The sequence below is a fragment of the Sphaerodactylus townsendi genome, linkage group LG01, assembly GCF_021028975.2.
Source record: "Sphaerodactylus townsendi isolate TG3544 linkage group LG01, MPM_Stown_v2.3, whole genome shotgun sequence".
Classification (NCBI taxonomy): domain Eukaryota; kingdom Metazoa; phylum Chordata; class Lepidosauria; order Squamata; family Sphaerodactylidae; genus Sphaerodactylus; species Sphaerodactylus townsendi.
In genome coordinates, this window is record NC_059425.1 from 13,275,730 (window position 1) to 13,291,673 (window position 15,944).

The following is a 15,944-nucleotide window of genomic DNA, read 5'->3' on the forward strand; positions in this document are numbered from 1 at the left end:
GAGCGGGGAATCAAACCCAGTTTCTCCAGATTAGAGTACACCTGCTTTTAACCACTACGCCACTGCTGCATAGGCAATGGCAAGCCACCTATGTTCATCTCTGGCCTCGAAGATCCTATGAAGTTGCCATAAATTGACTGTCTTCACGAGGTGAAGGGATGATGCTGGGGGGAAGAATTAGGACTAATAAAAGGAAACACTTCTTCACGCAACGTGTGATTGGTGTTTGGAATATGCTGCCACAGGAGGTGGTGATGGCCACTAACCTGGATAGCTTTAAAAGGGGCTTGGACAGATTTATGGAGGAGAAGTCGATTTATGGCTACCAATCTTGATCCCCTTTGATCTGAGATTGCAAATGCCTTAACAGTCCAGGTGCTCGGGAGCAACAGCCGCAGAAGGCCATTGCTTTCACATCCTACATGTGAGCTCCCAAAGGCACCAATGGGCAGGTGCCAGGGGCTTCCACAAGGCACCAGTTTCATAAACCAAAGATGCGGGGGAGGGGACATTCCCTCTTCCAGAAATCGACTTTCAGTTGTGAAATATTCCACATTAGGGGCTCAGGCATGCCGAGAAGGGCGTGGCTCACCTGTTAAGGCATTCTCTGAGGTGGAGAGCTGCTCCCGCAGTTTGTCCACATCGTCGTGGTGCACCTGGTCGTAGAGCGTGCTGCCGAACCACTCCGACTGGGGCTGGTTCAGGACGGGCGTCACCGAGTCAGAGACGTAGACCACCCTGCCGGTCTCGCACGACACGATGAAGAGGAACCCGTCGGCCGCCTCCAGAATCAAGTGCTTGAGTTCCTGCAAAACAAATGAAGGGGTCGTCGGATGTCGCTGCGGCTGTTCGGCAACACGCAAAGTGCTCTGGAGCTTCTCCTTCCGCAAGACTCTTCTATTTATTTGTATTCGTTTTATTGGATTTCATATCCCACCCTTCCCAGCCAAGACCAGTTCAATGTGGCAAGCACACGTAATTTATACTAGGGTGTTGTGGGTTTTCCGGCTTGTGTGGCCATGCTCTAGTAGCATTCTCTCCTGACGTTTCACCTGCATCTCTGGTAGGCATCTTCAGAGGATCTGATGGTAGTAAAGCAAGTGGAATACATATACCTGTGGAATGTCCAGGGTGGGAGAAAGAACCACTTGCACTGGTTAAAAGTGTTAAGGGTGCGATTTGCAAATGTTATTTGTATGTGTTAAGTGGAATCCACCCATTTTAGCATATGTATATTTCTATATACTCCAGTTGTTTTACTACCATCAGATCCTCTGAAGATGCCAGTCACAGATGCAAGCGAAACGTCAGGAGAAAATGCTACTAGAACACGGCCATGTAGCCCAGAAACCCCACAACACCCCAGTGACTGTGGCCGTGAAAGCCTTGGAGGAGGAGGAGGAGGAGGAGGAGGAGGAGGAGGAGGAGGAGAAGAAGAAGGAGGAGGAGGAGGAGGAGGAGTTTGGATTTATATCCCCCCTTTCTCTCCTGTAGGAGACTCAAAGGGGCTTACAATCTCCTTGCCCTTCCCCCCTCACAACAAACACCCTGTGAGGTAGGTGGGGCTAAGAGTGCTCCGAGAAGCTGTGACTAGCCCAAGGTCACCCAGCTGGCGTGTGGTGGAGTGTACTGAATTCCCCAGATAAGCTCCACAGCTCAGGCGGCAGAGCTGGGAATCAAACCCGGTTCCTCCAGATTAGATACACGAGCTCTTAACCTCCTACGCCACAATACATAGTTCCAGGGGTCTGCAACCTGCGGCTCTCCAGATGTTCATGGACTACAATTCCCATCAGCCCCTGCCAGCATGGCCAATTGTAGGCCATGAACATCTGGAGAGCCGCAGGTTGCAGACCCTTTAGACACTTTTCCATTGAAAGATTAGTAGTGTATTCATCTGCCATATGCTGGACCTTCTTTGTCGGAGAATCCTCCACTTGGGTCCTAGTGCCCCCCTAGTGCCTCCGTTCGCTTTTTGCCACCCCTCCTTCCCTTTGAGAGGCTGTGAGTGTGGGGCTCTGCCGTGCCGTGGCGTGTGGGCAAATCTGGCTGCCTGAAGCCTCCTGTGCACTCCCTCCTGTCCTCCTGCTGCTCTCTGCCAGCCAATCCAAAGCACTTAAAAATCACCTGCCCCGCCCCTCCCCACCACAGACACCTGGTGAGGCAGGTGGGGCTGAGAGAGTTTGGAGAGAACTGAGACTGGCCCAAGGTCACCCAGCAGCAGGCTTCATGTGGAGCAGCATGGAAACAAATCCAGTTCGCCAGATAAAAGTCAGTTGCTCATGTCGAGGATTGGGGAATCAAACCCGGTTCTCCAGATTAGAGTCCACTGCTGTTAGCCACTACACCAGGCTGGCTCTTGCTGACAGCGAGCGTGGTATAGTGGGCAAGAGCAGGTGGATTCTAATCTGGAGAACTGGGCTTGATTCCCCACTCCTCCACCTGAGTGGCAGAGGCTTATCTGGTGAACCAGATGTGTTTCCGCACTCCTACTTTCCTGCTGGGTGACCTTGGGCTAGTCACAGTTCTTTCCGAACTCTCTCAGCTCCACCTGCCTCACAAGGAGTCTGTGGTGGGGAGAGGAAGGGAAAGGAGTTTGTAGGCCACCTTATAAATCCAAACTCCACTTCTTCTTCTCCCGCGCCCACAGACTTTGCCGGAGCCAACTTTTCTGCTTGCCCTCTGCATCCCACATCCACCATTTCCACAGCAAGGGACAGCAACTTAGATTGGGCGTTTTTGTTCGTTTGTTCTTTCAACAACTGATTTTAAAAGATTGGGTCTGGTCCTTGTCGAAGACTTCTCCCAAGGCAGAAGTGAGTGCCAAGCGCCAGTTTAAGTGGAGCACATGAAGGAATCGGCTCACTGCTGTATGCTTCATGCTCCCTTTGCTGCCATTTTGCACCTTGGCCCGGTTTGCTGGTGGGTTGGCAGGGCTGGTGTCAGCAGACCTGCAAGCAAAGCAGGATTCCTGACCCTGGCAGCTCCCCCACCTCAGGGTCTGCTGCCGCTGACCTACCCCCGGATCCTAGCAGCAGTGGCGTAGGAGGTTAAGAGCTCGTGTATCTAATCTGGAGGAACCGGGTTTGATTCCCCGCTCTGCTGCCTGAGCTGTGGAGGCTTATCTGGGGAATTCAGATTAACCTGTACACTCCCACATACGCCAGCTGGGTGACCTTAGGCTAATCACAGCTTCTCGGAGCTCTCTCAGCCCCACCTACCTCACAGGGTGTTTGTTGTGAGGGGGGAAGGGCAAGGAGATTGTAAGCCTCTTTGAGTCTCCTGTAGGAGAGAAAGGGGGGATATAAATCCAAACTCCTCCTCCTCCCCCTCCCCCTCCCCCTCCCAATTGGCCATGCTGGTAGGGGCTGATGGGAATTGTAGTTCCTGAACATCTGGAGAGCCACAGGTTCCCTACCCCTGATTTAGAGTAATTGAAAAAGGGAGTATGGAAGGGCACAGTGATGGCACTACCTGGGGGCAATAAAAGTGACGCTCCCAGCTGCATGGACCAATGAAGACAACTCAGCATGTGCAGTGGGGGCTTGCAAGTGGGAGACAGGTGCACAAGAAGAAGCATTTGGATTTATACCCCACCTGTGACTGGCCCAAGGTCACCTAGCAGGAACGTAGGAGTGCGGAAACACATCCGGTTCACCAAATAAGCCTCTGACACTCAGGGGGAGGAGTGGGAATCAAACCCCGGTTCTCCAGATTAGAACCCCCCTGCTCTTAACCACTACACCACCCTGGCTCTCAAGAAGGCGAAGGGCACGATGGTGCAGGTTGGAAAAGGAAGGCACAAGGGGAGGCCCTGGCAGTGGGCAGACAGGTCTCCCCCCAAAGCTGGCACCAGCCCTGTGTGGCGGGCACAGACCTGATCTGTGAGGAAGGAGGGCTTGTAGGTCCCATCAGTGGATGTGTTCCCAGTGCCCCGGAGGGACTTCATGTGCGAAACGGCCATCCGCAGGATGGTGAGCTTGTCCGGCTTGCGGGCCAGAGCGCTGCAGGTGGGGACCATGTCGGAAAGCTCGGTGATGTAGGCCGTCATCTTATTCCGCCGCCGCCGCTCTATTTCGCTGTGGTTCTCCCTGCGCAAGGAGTCAGAGAGAGAGAGAGAGAGAGAGAGAGAGAGAGAGAGAGAGAGAAGGGGATCAGATTACAAATTCAGCCAGATCAGCTCTACCTGGTCGTTCAGGATAAAAAAAGAAGAGGAGAGGGAAATAGATCAGGAAACGGGTCGAGCGCTTGCGTTAGGGGGCTTCAAACACACTCATGCTGGGCATGCCATGGGGAAAAGGGAGGAGGAGAATCTCAGCTAAGGGGGCAAACTTTTATTGCAGGAGCAGCTGTGTATGGTAAGACCAACTGGGCTGGATTAGGCCAAAGGTCCCTCTAGCTCCAGGCTGCAGCCAGAAGATCACATGCGCAGGACTTGAATAGGTTTTGCTTCTGGGGCAGAATGGCACCAAAGGGCTGCCCAGAAAACCCACAGCCCCATATTTCACGCTTCTCTTTTCAATCATGGGGTCCCCCGCATCCTGAGCTCATCACAGGGGTGCCCGGGGGTGCCATGATGGTCGTCGAGACCACAAAGTGTTTTCAGGCTACTGGAGCTCCACTGGTTGTGCAGGTTGTTAAAAAGACTGCTCTGACCACGGTTGCCACGGTAAGACTGAAGGTAAGCCGAGGCAGCCATTTTGTGGTGGCTCCACCTCTAATGGGCGGCAGCTATCGTGCGGTAGTCGTTTTGTGGCTGCACCCGCATTGCTGCCAGGATCCCAATGATGTCCGCAGGGTAAATGAGGAGGGAAAGCAAAATGGAAACACACCGCTCGGCGGCAGATTCAAGTCCATCTTGGGCTCAGTAGAATTTGCTGTGGTGACGGCCACTGGCTCAAGTGGCAGAGAGGTCCAGGTCTTGCCTATGAGCCTGAACTAACTGCCATGTTCATAAACCCACGGCTCTGGAGACGTCCAATGGCATGCCCTTCTAGTGGGCAGGTGTTTGGGTGGCCACCATCATCTCAAAAAAAAAAATGCAGCCAAGAAGGATTTTTGGTCTGATCCAGCAAGGGTTTCGAGAGGTAGTGACACAGGTAGGCTTGCATGGAGAGAGAGAGGGCGTGCTTGCGATGCAGGGGGGCCCATCCTCAGTGGCTTCCCGCGTCTCTCGAACTCACCCCCTGTGAAGAGTTCAGCAAACATTCTAAAAGGGACAGTTGGAGGCTGCGGCTCTCAGCACAGAGAAAGGCAGTTATTTTGGTTGGGGTTTAACTGAAGCTGAAGCCCAGCTTGGTTTTCCTGAATGTTTTTTTTTAGTTAGTTCATTAGAGCAATTTGCAAGCTTGCCTGTTACATGTCTTAAGCTACATTAAGTGTTTTCTTGAATTTTAAGTCGTAAGCCGTCACTGGAAGTTTTGTTATGCTAGCCTAACTGAGATATCAGATATAAGTAAGACTTAATAAACTACAAAAAGAAAAAGTTTTCTAACGGACTGATTGTCTCTGAGTGTATTGAATCAATAACTAGTTCAAACAGAAGGGGACAGTTGAGTCTTCCTTGACATGGTGGCAGCGGTGGGATTTTGAAATACACTCAGTGAGTGTTTGTTGTTTTGTTGGCAAGCAAAGAGTGAAAATTTGCTCTAGTATGAACCACAGATTTCAGTTGAATGCGCAGATGGACGAACCAGTAGTGAAACCTCGACCTAAAAAGGTGAATGAAGTGCATGGAGACAGAGAGTGTGTGCTCGCGATGCAGGGGGGCCCATCCTCAGTGGCATCCCGCGTCTCTCGAACTCACCCCCTGTTCTACATGAAGCCCAAGAACAGCCGCATCACGGTTTGGCGAGCTTAGCCGTGATCGCTGGCTAGCACTCGCAGCTTTAAATCTACATCAGGGTTCTCTGCTAAGGAATTATGGGAAACAGAGTTCTGTGAAGAGCGAGGGATCCTTCAGCCCGAGTTCTCAGTAGCTTCCTGAAATTCCAAATCCCAAACAATAATTTTGGAGCCGGAGAGAAGTCGGGGAGAACCGGAACGTGCTAAATGATTTCCGAACAGTTCAGAGTGAAGCCGGCCTTTAAAAAAAAGAAATTACGCCCCACGGCTAAGTGATTCCTCTTCAATTGCTGGTTGTCGCACCCCATGCTGGACAAATGGGTCAGACCCCAACCCTGTTGCAACCAAACGGGGGTCCCCCACCCACCAAAACAGAGAGAGAGAGATCACACCAGATTTCCTATAAGGAAAACAATCAGGTTAGAAGGTGCAAAGAGATTATGGAATGATTGGGATGCAGACAGAAGGCGTGGAATGGAAGATGAAACTGGATGAACGGCAGGGTGAGGGAGGAACGGCACAAAAGAGCGAGAGTCAATGCAAAAACCTAAAAGGGGCGGGCAGATGGCTGGACTCTGCGCTTCCCTGCATGAGTGCGTGGTCTCTTGGGGGGAAGGGGCATTGGATGGAAAAGGGCCAAGATGGCAGAAACTCACTGGGGAGGTTCTGTTGAAAAACTGGCACGATCTGACCTTCTGCAGCTTCCCCAGCTCTCTGATTGACCCATGCTCGTCTGGAGCAGCAGATGCTTCACACACAGGTACTGTACACCTGCCTTGATTACTATGGTGGATTCGCACGCAGGTGAAAGCGTCGCAAATAGGTAGATCAATGGGAAGCGCTGGACCAGACAGCCGCAAGGGCCAGTACTGTGGGGTCATGCAGAAGAACCCAAAACGTGTTTAAATCCTCCAGGAAAATCCTCCAACAGAAACTTTACAGACTGCAGCCAGGCCAGAGACACCAGGAGAGCCCTGCTGGATCAGGGCAGGGGTCCATTTAGTTCAGCGTCCTGCCTCACATAGTGGCCAGCCAGTTCCTCTGGAGGGCCAATCACAAGGCACAGAGGCTGAGGCCTTCCCCTGGCCATGCCTCCCAGTACTGGGATTCAGAGGTTAATTGCCTCTAAACATGAGGGATATGATTGAAGTCTATAAAATTATGCATGGGGTGGAAAATGTGGACAGAGAGAAATTGTTCTCTCTTTCTCACAATACTAGAACCAGGGGGCATTCATTGGAAATGCTGGGGGGAAGAATTAGGACTAATAAAAGGAAACACTTCTTCACGCAACGTGTGATTGGTGTTTGGAATGTGCTGCCGCAGGAGGTGGTGATGGCCACTAACCGGGATAGCTTTAAAAAGGGCTTGGACAGGTTTGTGGAGGAGAAGTCGATCTCTGGCTACCAATCTTGATCCTCATTGATCTCAGATTGCAAATGCCTTAGTAGACCAGGTGCTCGGGAGCAGCAGCAGCAGAAGGCCATTGCTTTCACCTCCTGCATGTGAGCTCCCAAAGGCACCTGGTGGGCCACTGCGAGTAGCAGAGTGCTGGACTAGATGGACTCTGGTCTGATCCAGCAGGCTAGTTCTTATGTTCTTAACCAGGAGGTTCATTTTATTCTCTGATAAACCTTTCCTCCCAGAATCTATCCAACCCCTAATCCGTGCCCGTGGCATCCTCTGGCGGCAGATCTGACCTCTTAATGGCTCGTGACTAAATCACCCAGCTAGGCTTCCTCTCCTGCACAAAACACCAATCCCAATATTCCGCCAGCCAGCCTGCCCCGCCGGAACTCACAAACCTTCTCAGAGCCACTGCACCATGGGCAGATTTGGAGAACGGCGAAACCATCACCCAAGCGTGCCAGCTAATGTGTTGCAGGAGAATGCGACAAGCCCCGGGAAAATTTAATTCTGCAAACCACCACCGCTAAAATTAATGCTTTATTCCCAAGAGGCTTTGCAAATCTCCTTGGGAAGAGGGCCAGGCATTGGGTCCCTTTCACAGGCTGGGGCTGGCGGCACAGCGGCACTTAAGTAACAGCCGGGTTTTGATGCTGCTGGGCTCTTCCCATCGACTTCCAGTTCTGCTGCAGGGAGGAGTCAGGATAAGTTCCTCTCGCCTACAGAAGGACTCGATCGGATTCTTTTGCAGACCCGATCCTTTGGAAGGCCTCCCTCTCCCCGAGAGATGGAAAACATGGTTTCTCCAGCAGCTGTGCTGCCAGCAGCAGCAGCAGCAGCGTCGTGGTTAAGAGCAGGTGCACTCTAGTCTGGAGAACCGGGTTTGATTCCCCGCTCTGCCACTTGAGCTGTGGAGGCTTATCTGGGGAACTAGATTAGCCTGTGCACTCCCACACATGCCAGCTGGGTGACCTTGGGCTAGTAGTCACAGTTCTCTGGAGCTCTCTCAGCCCCAACCACTCCACAGGGTGTTTGTTGTGGGGGGGGGGAGGGAGTGAAAAGAGATTGTAAGCTCCTTTGAGTCTCCTACAGGAAAGAAAGGGGTGTGTGTGTGTATAAATCCAAACTTTTCCTCTGCCATCAGGTTCCCTAATCCCGGAGTCCAGCCCATCTTGCCTTAGCTCTGCTGGGCAATCTTCCAGTCTCTCTTAACAAGAGCTCTGGAGTCCATACCTCTCCTGCTTTCTCCGGCTGGACCACTGCCTTTCCTACCCCTGCCCCGATTGTTCAGTCTTTCTATTCCCAATGCTGTCCCACCCTTCCCCAGCACTTGTCGCCCTCTGACAGTAAGATCTGGATTGACATTTCTAATTCCACCCAACCAAGTGGATCCACCCAACCCAATGGACCCAACCCAGTGGATCTAATTCCACCCAACCCAGTGGATCCACCCAACCCAGTGGATTTATATTTCTAATTCCACCCAACTGAACATGGATCCTTGGGAAGCAAAATTCGCCCCACTTCTGAAGGTGGGCAATCGAGGGTGGACAGTGGTACAAAGGGCTGGTGGGCAATCGAGGGTGGGCAATCGAGGGTAGACAGTGGTACAAAGGGCTGGTGGGCAATCGAGGGTGGACAGTGGTACAAAGGGCTGGTGGGCAATCGAGGGTGGACAATTGAGGGTGGACAGTGGTACAAAGGGCTGGTGGGCAATCGAGGGTGGACAGTGGTACAAAGGGCTGGTGGGCAATCGAGGGTGGACAGTGGTACAAAGGGCTGGTGGGCAATCGAGGGTGGACAGTGGTACAAAGGGCTGGTGGGCAATCGAGGGTGGGCAATTGAGGGTGGACAGTGGTACAAAGGGCTGGCCAGTCACAGCTGACGCATGGTGACTCCAACAAGGTTTCCAAGGCAAGGAGCCGCAGAGGAGGCTTGCCGTTGCCTGCCTCTGTACAGCGAAGCTGGACTTCCTTGGTGGCCTCACATCCAAGGACTAACCAAGGGCAAGCTTAGCTTCCGAGATTGGTCTGGCCACTTTAGACAGGGAAGACTTCAATCCCCCCAGAAAAGAGATGGGATGTCTTTCCGCACCATCGCCACCGCAGCAGTGGGGCCAACACCGGTGAGCTCTCCCTTGCTTTCCCCACAGAATATTGAATCTGTCGGCCCATAGTTGGAAACACGTTTTGACGGGGAGAGGCGACGTCAAGGAAAGCCAACCTCCCCCACCCGTAGACAGCCTGCCGCCAGAGCCCCACTGGCTTTGAAACTGCTCATCCAGATCCATCTCTCACCTGTGGGGTTGGACGGTACTGTTTGAGTGGCCAGATTCCACCTAGGGTCTGCCAGCTGCTGACCCCAAATTTAAAAAAAACCCACTTACGACAACAGGAGTATAGTACACATAAGAACCAAACTGTTTAGAAACAAGGACTTATACAGACTTCAAGGGCTACCCTAAACGTTGCACTGACTTCCGTTTTCACAGCCATACATATTTAGAAGAGCTATCTATGTGCACTTGGTGTGTGGAGTAGGTAGCTTGCCCCCTTAGGAATTCCATGTTATTTTTATCCAGCAGTATTTTAGGTTCTTGAGAAAGGGGGTCTATGGTCTCTTCTTCCATAAAGGTCTGATTGCAAATGATGTGTGTTCCATTGGCCAAGCAGAGCACCCACCCCTGTCCCGGGGCCCTCGGGCCTTCCCCCTCTTGCTTCTCCAATGACCCAGACCCTCATCATGCGGAACCGCCCGAGGGGTGGGCTGGGCTTCCAGTCGCCTCCATCCAGTTTCAAAGTCCTCGAGTGCCGTGAATTAAAAAGGGGGGAGAAGGGGGGAAGGGAGCTGCTATCAAAAAGGGGGTCGGGTGGGGTCACAGAAGAGCGAGGGGAAAGGAAGGGAGTGCAAATTCTGATTTTCGCCATGCTTCAGAGAGATCCCCAGTCTCCTACCTGGCCAGTCTTTCCTTATCCGCTGAACTCTGTTCATCGTCAGACCTAGAAATAAAATGGTGGACTAAGCTAAAAACGGGGAGGGAAAGAGCAGTCGAAAGTAATAGGGAATGGAAAATAAAATAAAACGGGGGCGGGCGGGGGGTGTTGTAGGCGACCTGGGAAGTACAGTTCTCCACTTTCAAGCTCCTTACTAATATCGCTACTGAACAACCGCGGAGCCGAAACCGCTAGCCAGGAGTGGCAGGTGTAAAAATATATATATATATCTGCCCCAAGTAGATTACAGGGAAGAAAGAGAACTCAAGGACTGATAAAGGAGCACAGGAGACCAAAGAAAGTCAGCATAAAGAAGGATTGGTAAGATGGAACTCCCGTGCCAATTCAACACAGGCCCTCTATTAAAGTCGGACGTATCCATTCCATTGCATTGCAATATAGAACAACACCACCATTGCATTGCAATATAGAACAACAACACCAAAATATAAAGTTGCACCCACTCACCCCCGTCCCCACGGGCGGTACGCCGTTGCTGAAGATGCCAGCCACAGATGAGGACAAAGCATCAGAAACAAAAAACAACCCTGCCACGTAGCCCAGAAAACCCACAACAGCCAGTGACAGCTTCCGCTGATACAAGAAGCAAATGTTTGAGAATTTAACCCGGTTGAACTTTGGTGGCTAAAGACAAGAGATGGGAAAGAGTTTAATTTTTATTTATAGTTTTCTTTTCTTTACTACAAAGCCTTTAATGCTGTTTCCCAAAAGGCAACGTAAATTATTTCTTCTTGCCTTCCACATCACTGCTGAGGGAACACTTGAGCAGGGAACAGCAGGGTGACGCTCTGCCCAGGTGATCGAAAGGCATTCGCTTACCGGTCTGCGTCTGCGGGGGTCACCACCAAAAAGGCCCTTGCCAAAGAGTGGAAACACCCAGAGCCAAGACTCGACCAGCAATCTTCGGGGACAGGAAGACTCAAGCGTGAGCAGATGACTGTGCTATAAAATGCATTTTCCTTTAAAAAGCACCTGAATGACCAGAACTAACTTTGTGTCAGAAAACACTGGCATCGCCACAGATCAGAGTCAACAACAACATGCTTTCTGAGGGATAGAAAGGAACGAAAGAGAAAGAGAGAGAGAGCTGGGTCAAGTGAGATGATTGCACTGGGATGAAGATGAGAAAGCGCCTCCAGCAAAGCCAGCGTGGATGGTGGGTCACGTGGAAGCACACAGCTCTCAAGTTTCTACAAGCGGAGCCACAGAGAACCTTACCTGGCAAATCTCTCTTTGTCGTTCGGGAGCTGGTCGTCATCACATCTAGGAAAGGCAGGAAGAGAGAAGAAAAAAAGGGATTTGGTCATCTTTTCTAGGCTTAAGGAAAAACGAACCTGCAAAATAAGTCAGCAGTGCGATGCGGTGGCCAAGAAAGCCAATGCGATTCTGGGCTGTATCAATGGAAGTATAGTGTCTAGATCAGGGGTCTGCAACCTGCGGCTCTCCAGATGCTCATGGACTACAATGCCCATCAGCCCCTGCCAGCACAGCCAATTGGCCATGATGGCAGGGTCTGATGGGATTTGTAGTCCATGCACATCTGGAGAGCCGCAGGTTGCAGACCCCTGGTCTAGATCAAGGGATGCAATTGTACCTCTCTATTCTGCCTTGGTTAGACCTCACCTGGAAAACTGTGTTCAGTTCTGGGCACTGCAATTCAAGAAGGATATTCACAAGCTGGAACAGGTCCAGAGAAGGGTGACCAAAATGGTAAAAGGTCTGGAATTCATGCCCTATGGGGGAGCTGGGGATGTTTAGTTTGGTGAAGAGAAGGTTAAGAGGTGACATGATAGACATGTTTAGATATTTGAAGGGATGTTATGTTGGTGAGGGAGCAAGCTTGTTTTCTGCTGCAATACAGGAACACATAATTAAAGCACTCCTGACAGATGGTCATCCAGCCTCTCTTTAAAAGGAGACTCCACCACACTCCGGGGTAGTGCATTCCACTGTTGATCAGCCCTTACTGTCAGGAAGTTTTCCCTGATGTTTGGTGAAATCTCTTTTCCTTCATCTTGAATGCATTTCTCTGAGCCCTAGTCTCTGGAGCCACAGAAAACAAGCTTGCTCCCTCACCAACATGACATCCCTTCAAACATGGCTATCATGTCACCTCTTCACCTTCTCTTACCAAACTATCTAGGAGTGGATAATAAAACTGCAAGGATTGTCATGTCCTTATATAAAGCCGTGAGATGCTGACCGCATTGGAGGTACTGTGTTCAGTTCTGTAGCATGCGATGCGTCTCCAAAAAAAGGATATCCGAAAGAGATAGAAAAAAAATGCAAGAGAAGAACTAGACGAGGATGATTGAAGGATTGGAGCACCTTCCTTATGAGGAGAGGCTGCAGAGTTTGGGGCTCTTTAGTTTGGAGAGGAGACATCTGAGAGGGGATATAATTATGCATGGGGTAGAAAATGTTGACAGAAAGACATTTTTCTCTCTTTCTCACAATACTAGAACCAGGGGGCATCCATTGAAAATGCTGGGGGGAAGAATTAGGACTAATAAAAGGAAACACTTCTTCACGCAACGTGTGATTGGTGTTTGGAATATGCTGCCACAGGAGGTGGTGATGGCCACTAACCTGGATAGCTTTAAAAAGGGCTTGGACAGATTTATGGAGGAGAAGTCGATCTATGGCTACCAATCTTGATCCTCCTTGATCTGAGATTGCAAATGCCTGAGCAGACCAGGTGCTCAGGAGCAGCAGCAGCAGCAGAAGGCCATTGCTTTCACATCCTGCACGTGAGCTCCCAAAGGCACCTGGTGGGCCACTGCAAGTAGCAGAGTGCTGGACTAGATGGACTCTGGTCTGATCCAGCTGGCTTGTTCTTATGTTCTTATCTGTTAGATATGAGTTCAAGAACATCTTAGAGACTGGGCTGGTCTGCAGTACAACAGATAGATTGGAGTGCAGTAGCACCACAAAAACCAGTGAGATCTTGGGAAGCTCTGACCCTCGAAAAATCCTACTCGAAGATCATATTGGCCTTGAAGGCACTGCTGGATTTAAAATGGAGCTGTTGTGCTGCAGACCAGCACGGCTACCCTCTGAAAATCCCTTCTTTGGGATGACTACCAGCTGCGCCCCTCCACCGTAGTTCAGCCCGCTGCTGTGAAAGCCTCGCTGAATATTTTTACCACTTATATTTTATGCTGACTTGCCTCAGGGATGACACAGTGGGCATACGACATGACAGCTCTATACAGTCAACCAAGTTTACCTGTGCACGGATATCGTTGTTCGATTGTAGACAACATTCCCTGGGCTGGGTCGCAATAGCCATCTCAGCCACTTCGGGATCATTAAGAACCAAACGGTTTTGTTTGCATCTTTCTCAGAGATCGCTGGGGAAGTTTGCCTGGGGGGGTGGGGGGGGTGGGTGGGCTCAGTGGTGGGATCCAAAATTTTTAGTAACAGGTTCCCATGGTGGTGGGATTCAAACTGTGGCGTAGTGCCAATGGGGCGGGGCGGGGCACCTCTTTGATAAAGATGGGGGTGTGGGGAGGGGCATTCCGGGGGAGGGGCATTCCTGGGCAGGGCTGTGGCAAGAACGCAGCCGCTGCGCCGGTCCTTGGGCGGGAAACGAATGCACGCAGGTGCAGGTTGCCACGCGCGCCGGTGCACCTCCTGCTAGACTGGTTCAGGTTCCGTGAGCTACTGCTGAGAGGAGGGGCGTAACTAAGGCAAAAATCATGTGGCAAAATCACCAATTAGTAACCCCCTCTCGGCACACACAAATAATTAGTAACCTACTCTCGGGAACCTGTGAGAACCTGCTGGATCCCACCTCTGGGTGGGCTCCATTTTAAAGAACTCGTCTCAGGAAAAAAAAATTTCAGTTCTAGAACTGGCACCCAAGTCTCACCTACCTCTTTGATAAAGAAACCCTCCTCACCTGAGATATTTACTGTTCCCTTCACCATCGTCATCAAAATCAAGCCTGGGGGAAAAAACAAGAAGGAGGAAAGAAGAAGAAGTTGTTAACAACCATACAACAGATGATCAGAAGGGAAATGAAGGCCTGCATTTCTACAGAAATGCAGAGGGTTGAAACTGAGGCCCCGTCCAACACATGCAGAATAACGCACTTCCAATCCACTTTGCAGCCGTGCGGAAGAGCAAAACCCACTTGCAAACAACTGTGAAAGTGGACTGAAAGTGCATTATTCTGCGTGTGCGGAAGGGGCCTCAGATGCGGAATTTCACGGGTGCCCTCCAGCCTGGCCCAGCACGGCAAACCCACAAAGCTTCTGCGGCCCCCTTGTCCCAAGTCCCTAAAGGATATCTTACTCTGGTCTCCTCTTGGTTGTTCTCGGGATGGCGTTGCCTCCAGATTGGGAGCCGGATCCCGACGACCCAGAGGCGACCCCCGTGCCCAAGGAAGGAACATCCGCCGCCATTTCTAGGCAGAGACAAAAAAGAAGGGAGAAGACGGTGAAGCCTCTTCCCAGGGCGACATCTGCTTTCGATTGCTCTTCTGACTGGTGAGCCTGCCCTTCTGCAGTCGGGCAGCTGGAGCATCAGCAGACTCGAGCGCCAGCTAAATAAAGCCACGCCAGCATCTGGAAACGCCAGGCGCTCTGGCACATCCCCGCAAAGAGAGCACAGCACTTCGGAGGCCAAGAAACAGATCGGCTTGGCAGGCTCCGGAGTGCGTGGAAAAGCACGTGCGGCTTTTAAGAAGGCGGAAAGGGAAGGCAGCTGAAGATGGAGCCCCAGCGGCTCACAAGTGCCACTTTGCTGCCTCCACAGCAGCGCTCCTGCCAACGACGGGATGTGGGAAGGATCTACACAGGCCTACGAAGCTGCCGTCACTAAGAACTGTTAACCAATTAAAGTAGGCTGGTTTTCAAGTATTTTTTACAGTGCATCCACTATTACCGTGTTTCCCCGAAAATAAGACAGTGTCTTATATTAATTTTTGCTCCCAAAGATGCGCTATGTCTTATTTTCAGGGGATGTCTTATTTTCCTGTGTTCTGTTCATCGGGCATGCTTCCAAACAAAAACTTCGCTACGTCTTACTTTTGGGGGATGCCTTATGTTTCGCACTTCAGCAAAACCTCTACTACGTCTTATTTTCAGGGGACGTCTTATATTCGGGGAAACAGGGTACATGCAGAAGGCCAACTCAAGTAACAGCCGAGGCTGATTTACCAGGGGCGTATCTGCCAAAGGGACAGGGCGGGTCAACTGACCCTGGGCGCCACCCATTAGGTCACGTGGGGGTGCAAAATCTCCTGAATCATGTGACCTGAAGGAGCAGCCGGGCCAGGAGCCTGCCGCCACGGAGGAGGAGCAGCCAGGCCAGGAGGCTCTCGCCCGGGTGCCCGGGACTGTTACTGCCCTCCTCAGCCAGCTAAGGTAAGTGGGGCACAGGGGGAGGAACAGGGTGGGCACTTGAGCAGGTGTTGCCCCGGGCGCCATTTCCCCTCAGTATGCCTCTGCAAATATGCATCATGAACACTGTAATAATGAACATAGAACATGCAGGCCACACTAAATAGGCTCTGTACCAGCCATGGAAGACGCACGCACGAAAAACGGCAAGTGTTCCAATCCCCAGAACGTGACTGCGGAGCCGAAAGACAAACAAGTCAATTGCATCGTAAGAAAACGCCTCTTCATTCTTACAAGGGCAACGTCTGGGAATTATTAAATGTACCAACAA

General features: G+C 51.3%; 1 protein-coding gene across 1 annotated transcript in view; it reads right to left on the reverse strand.

The window, feature by feature from the left end:
- ARNT (aryl hydrocarbon receptor nuclear translocator) overlaps nt 1–15,944 on the reverse strand; it is a 60,080-nt gene that overhangs the window by 28,723 nt on the left and 15,413 nt on the right. The window contains 6 exon segments of the mRNA XM_048511172.1: nt 593–806; nt 3,878–4,091; nt 10,206–10,250; nt 11,484–11,528; nt 14,170–14,214; nt 14,565–14,676. Coding sequence (XP_048367129.1) covers nt 593–806; nt 3,878–4,091; nt 10,206–10,250; nt 11,484–11,528; nt 14,170–14,214; nt 14,565–14,676 — 675 coding nt within the window.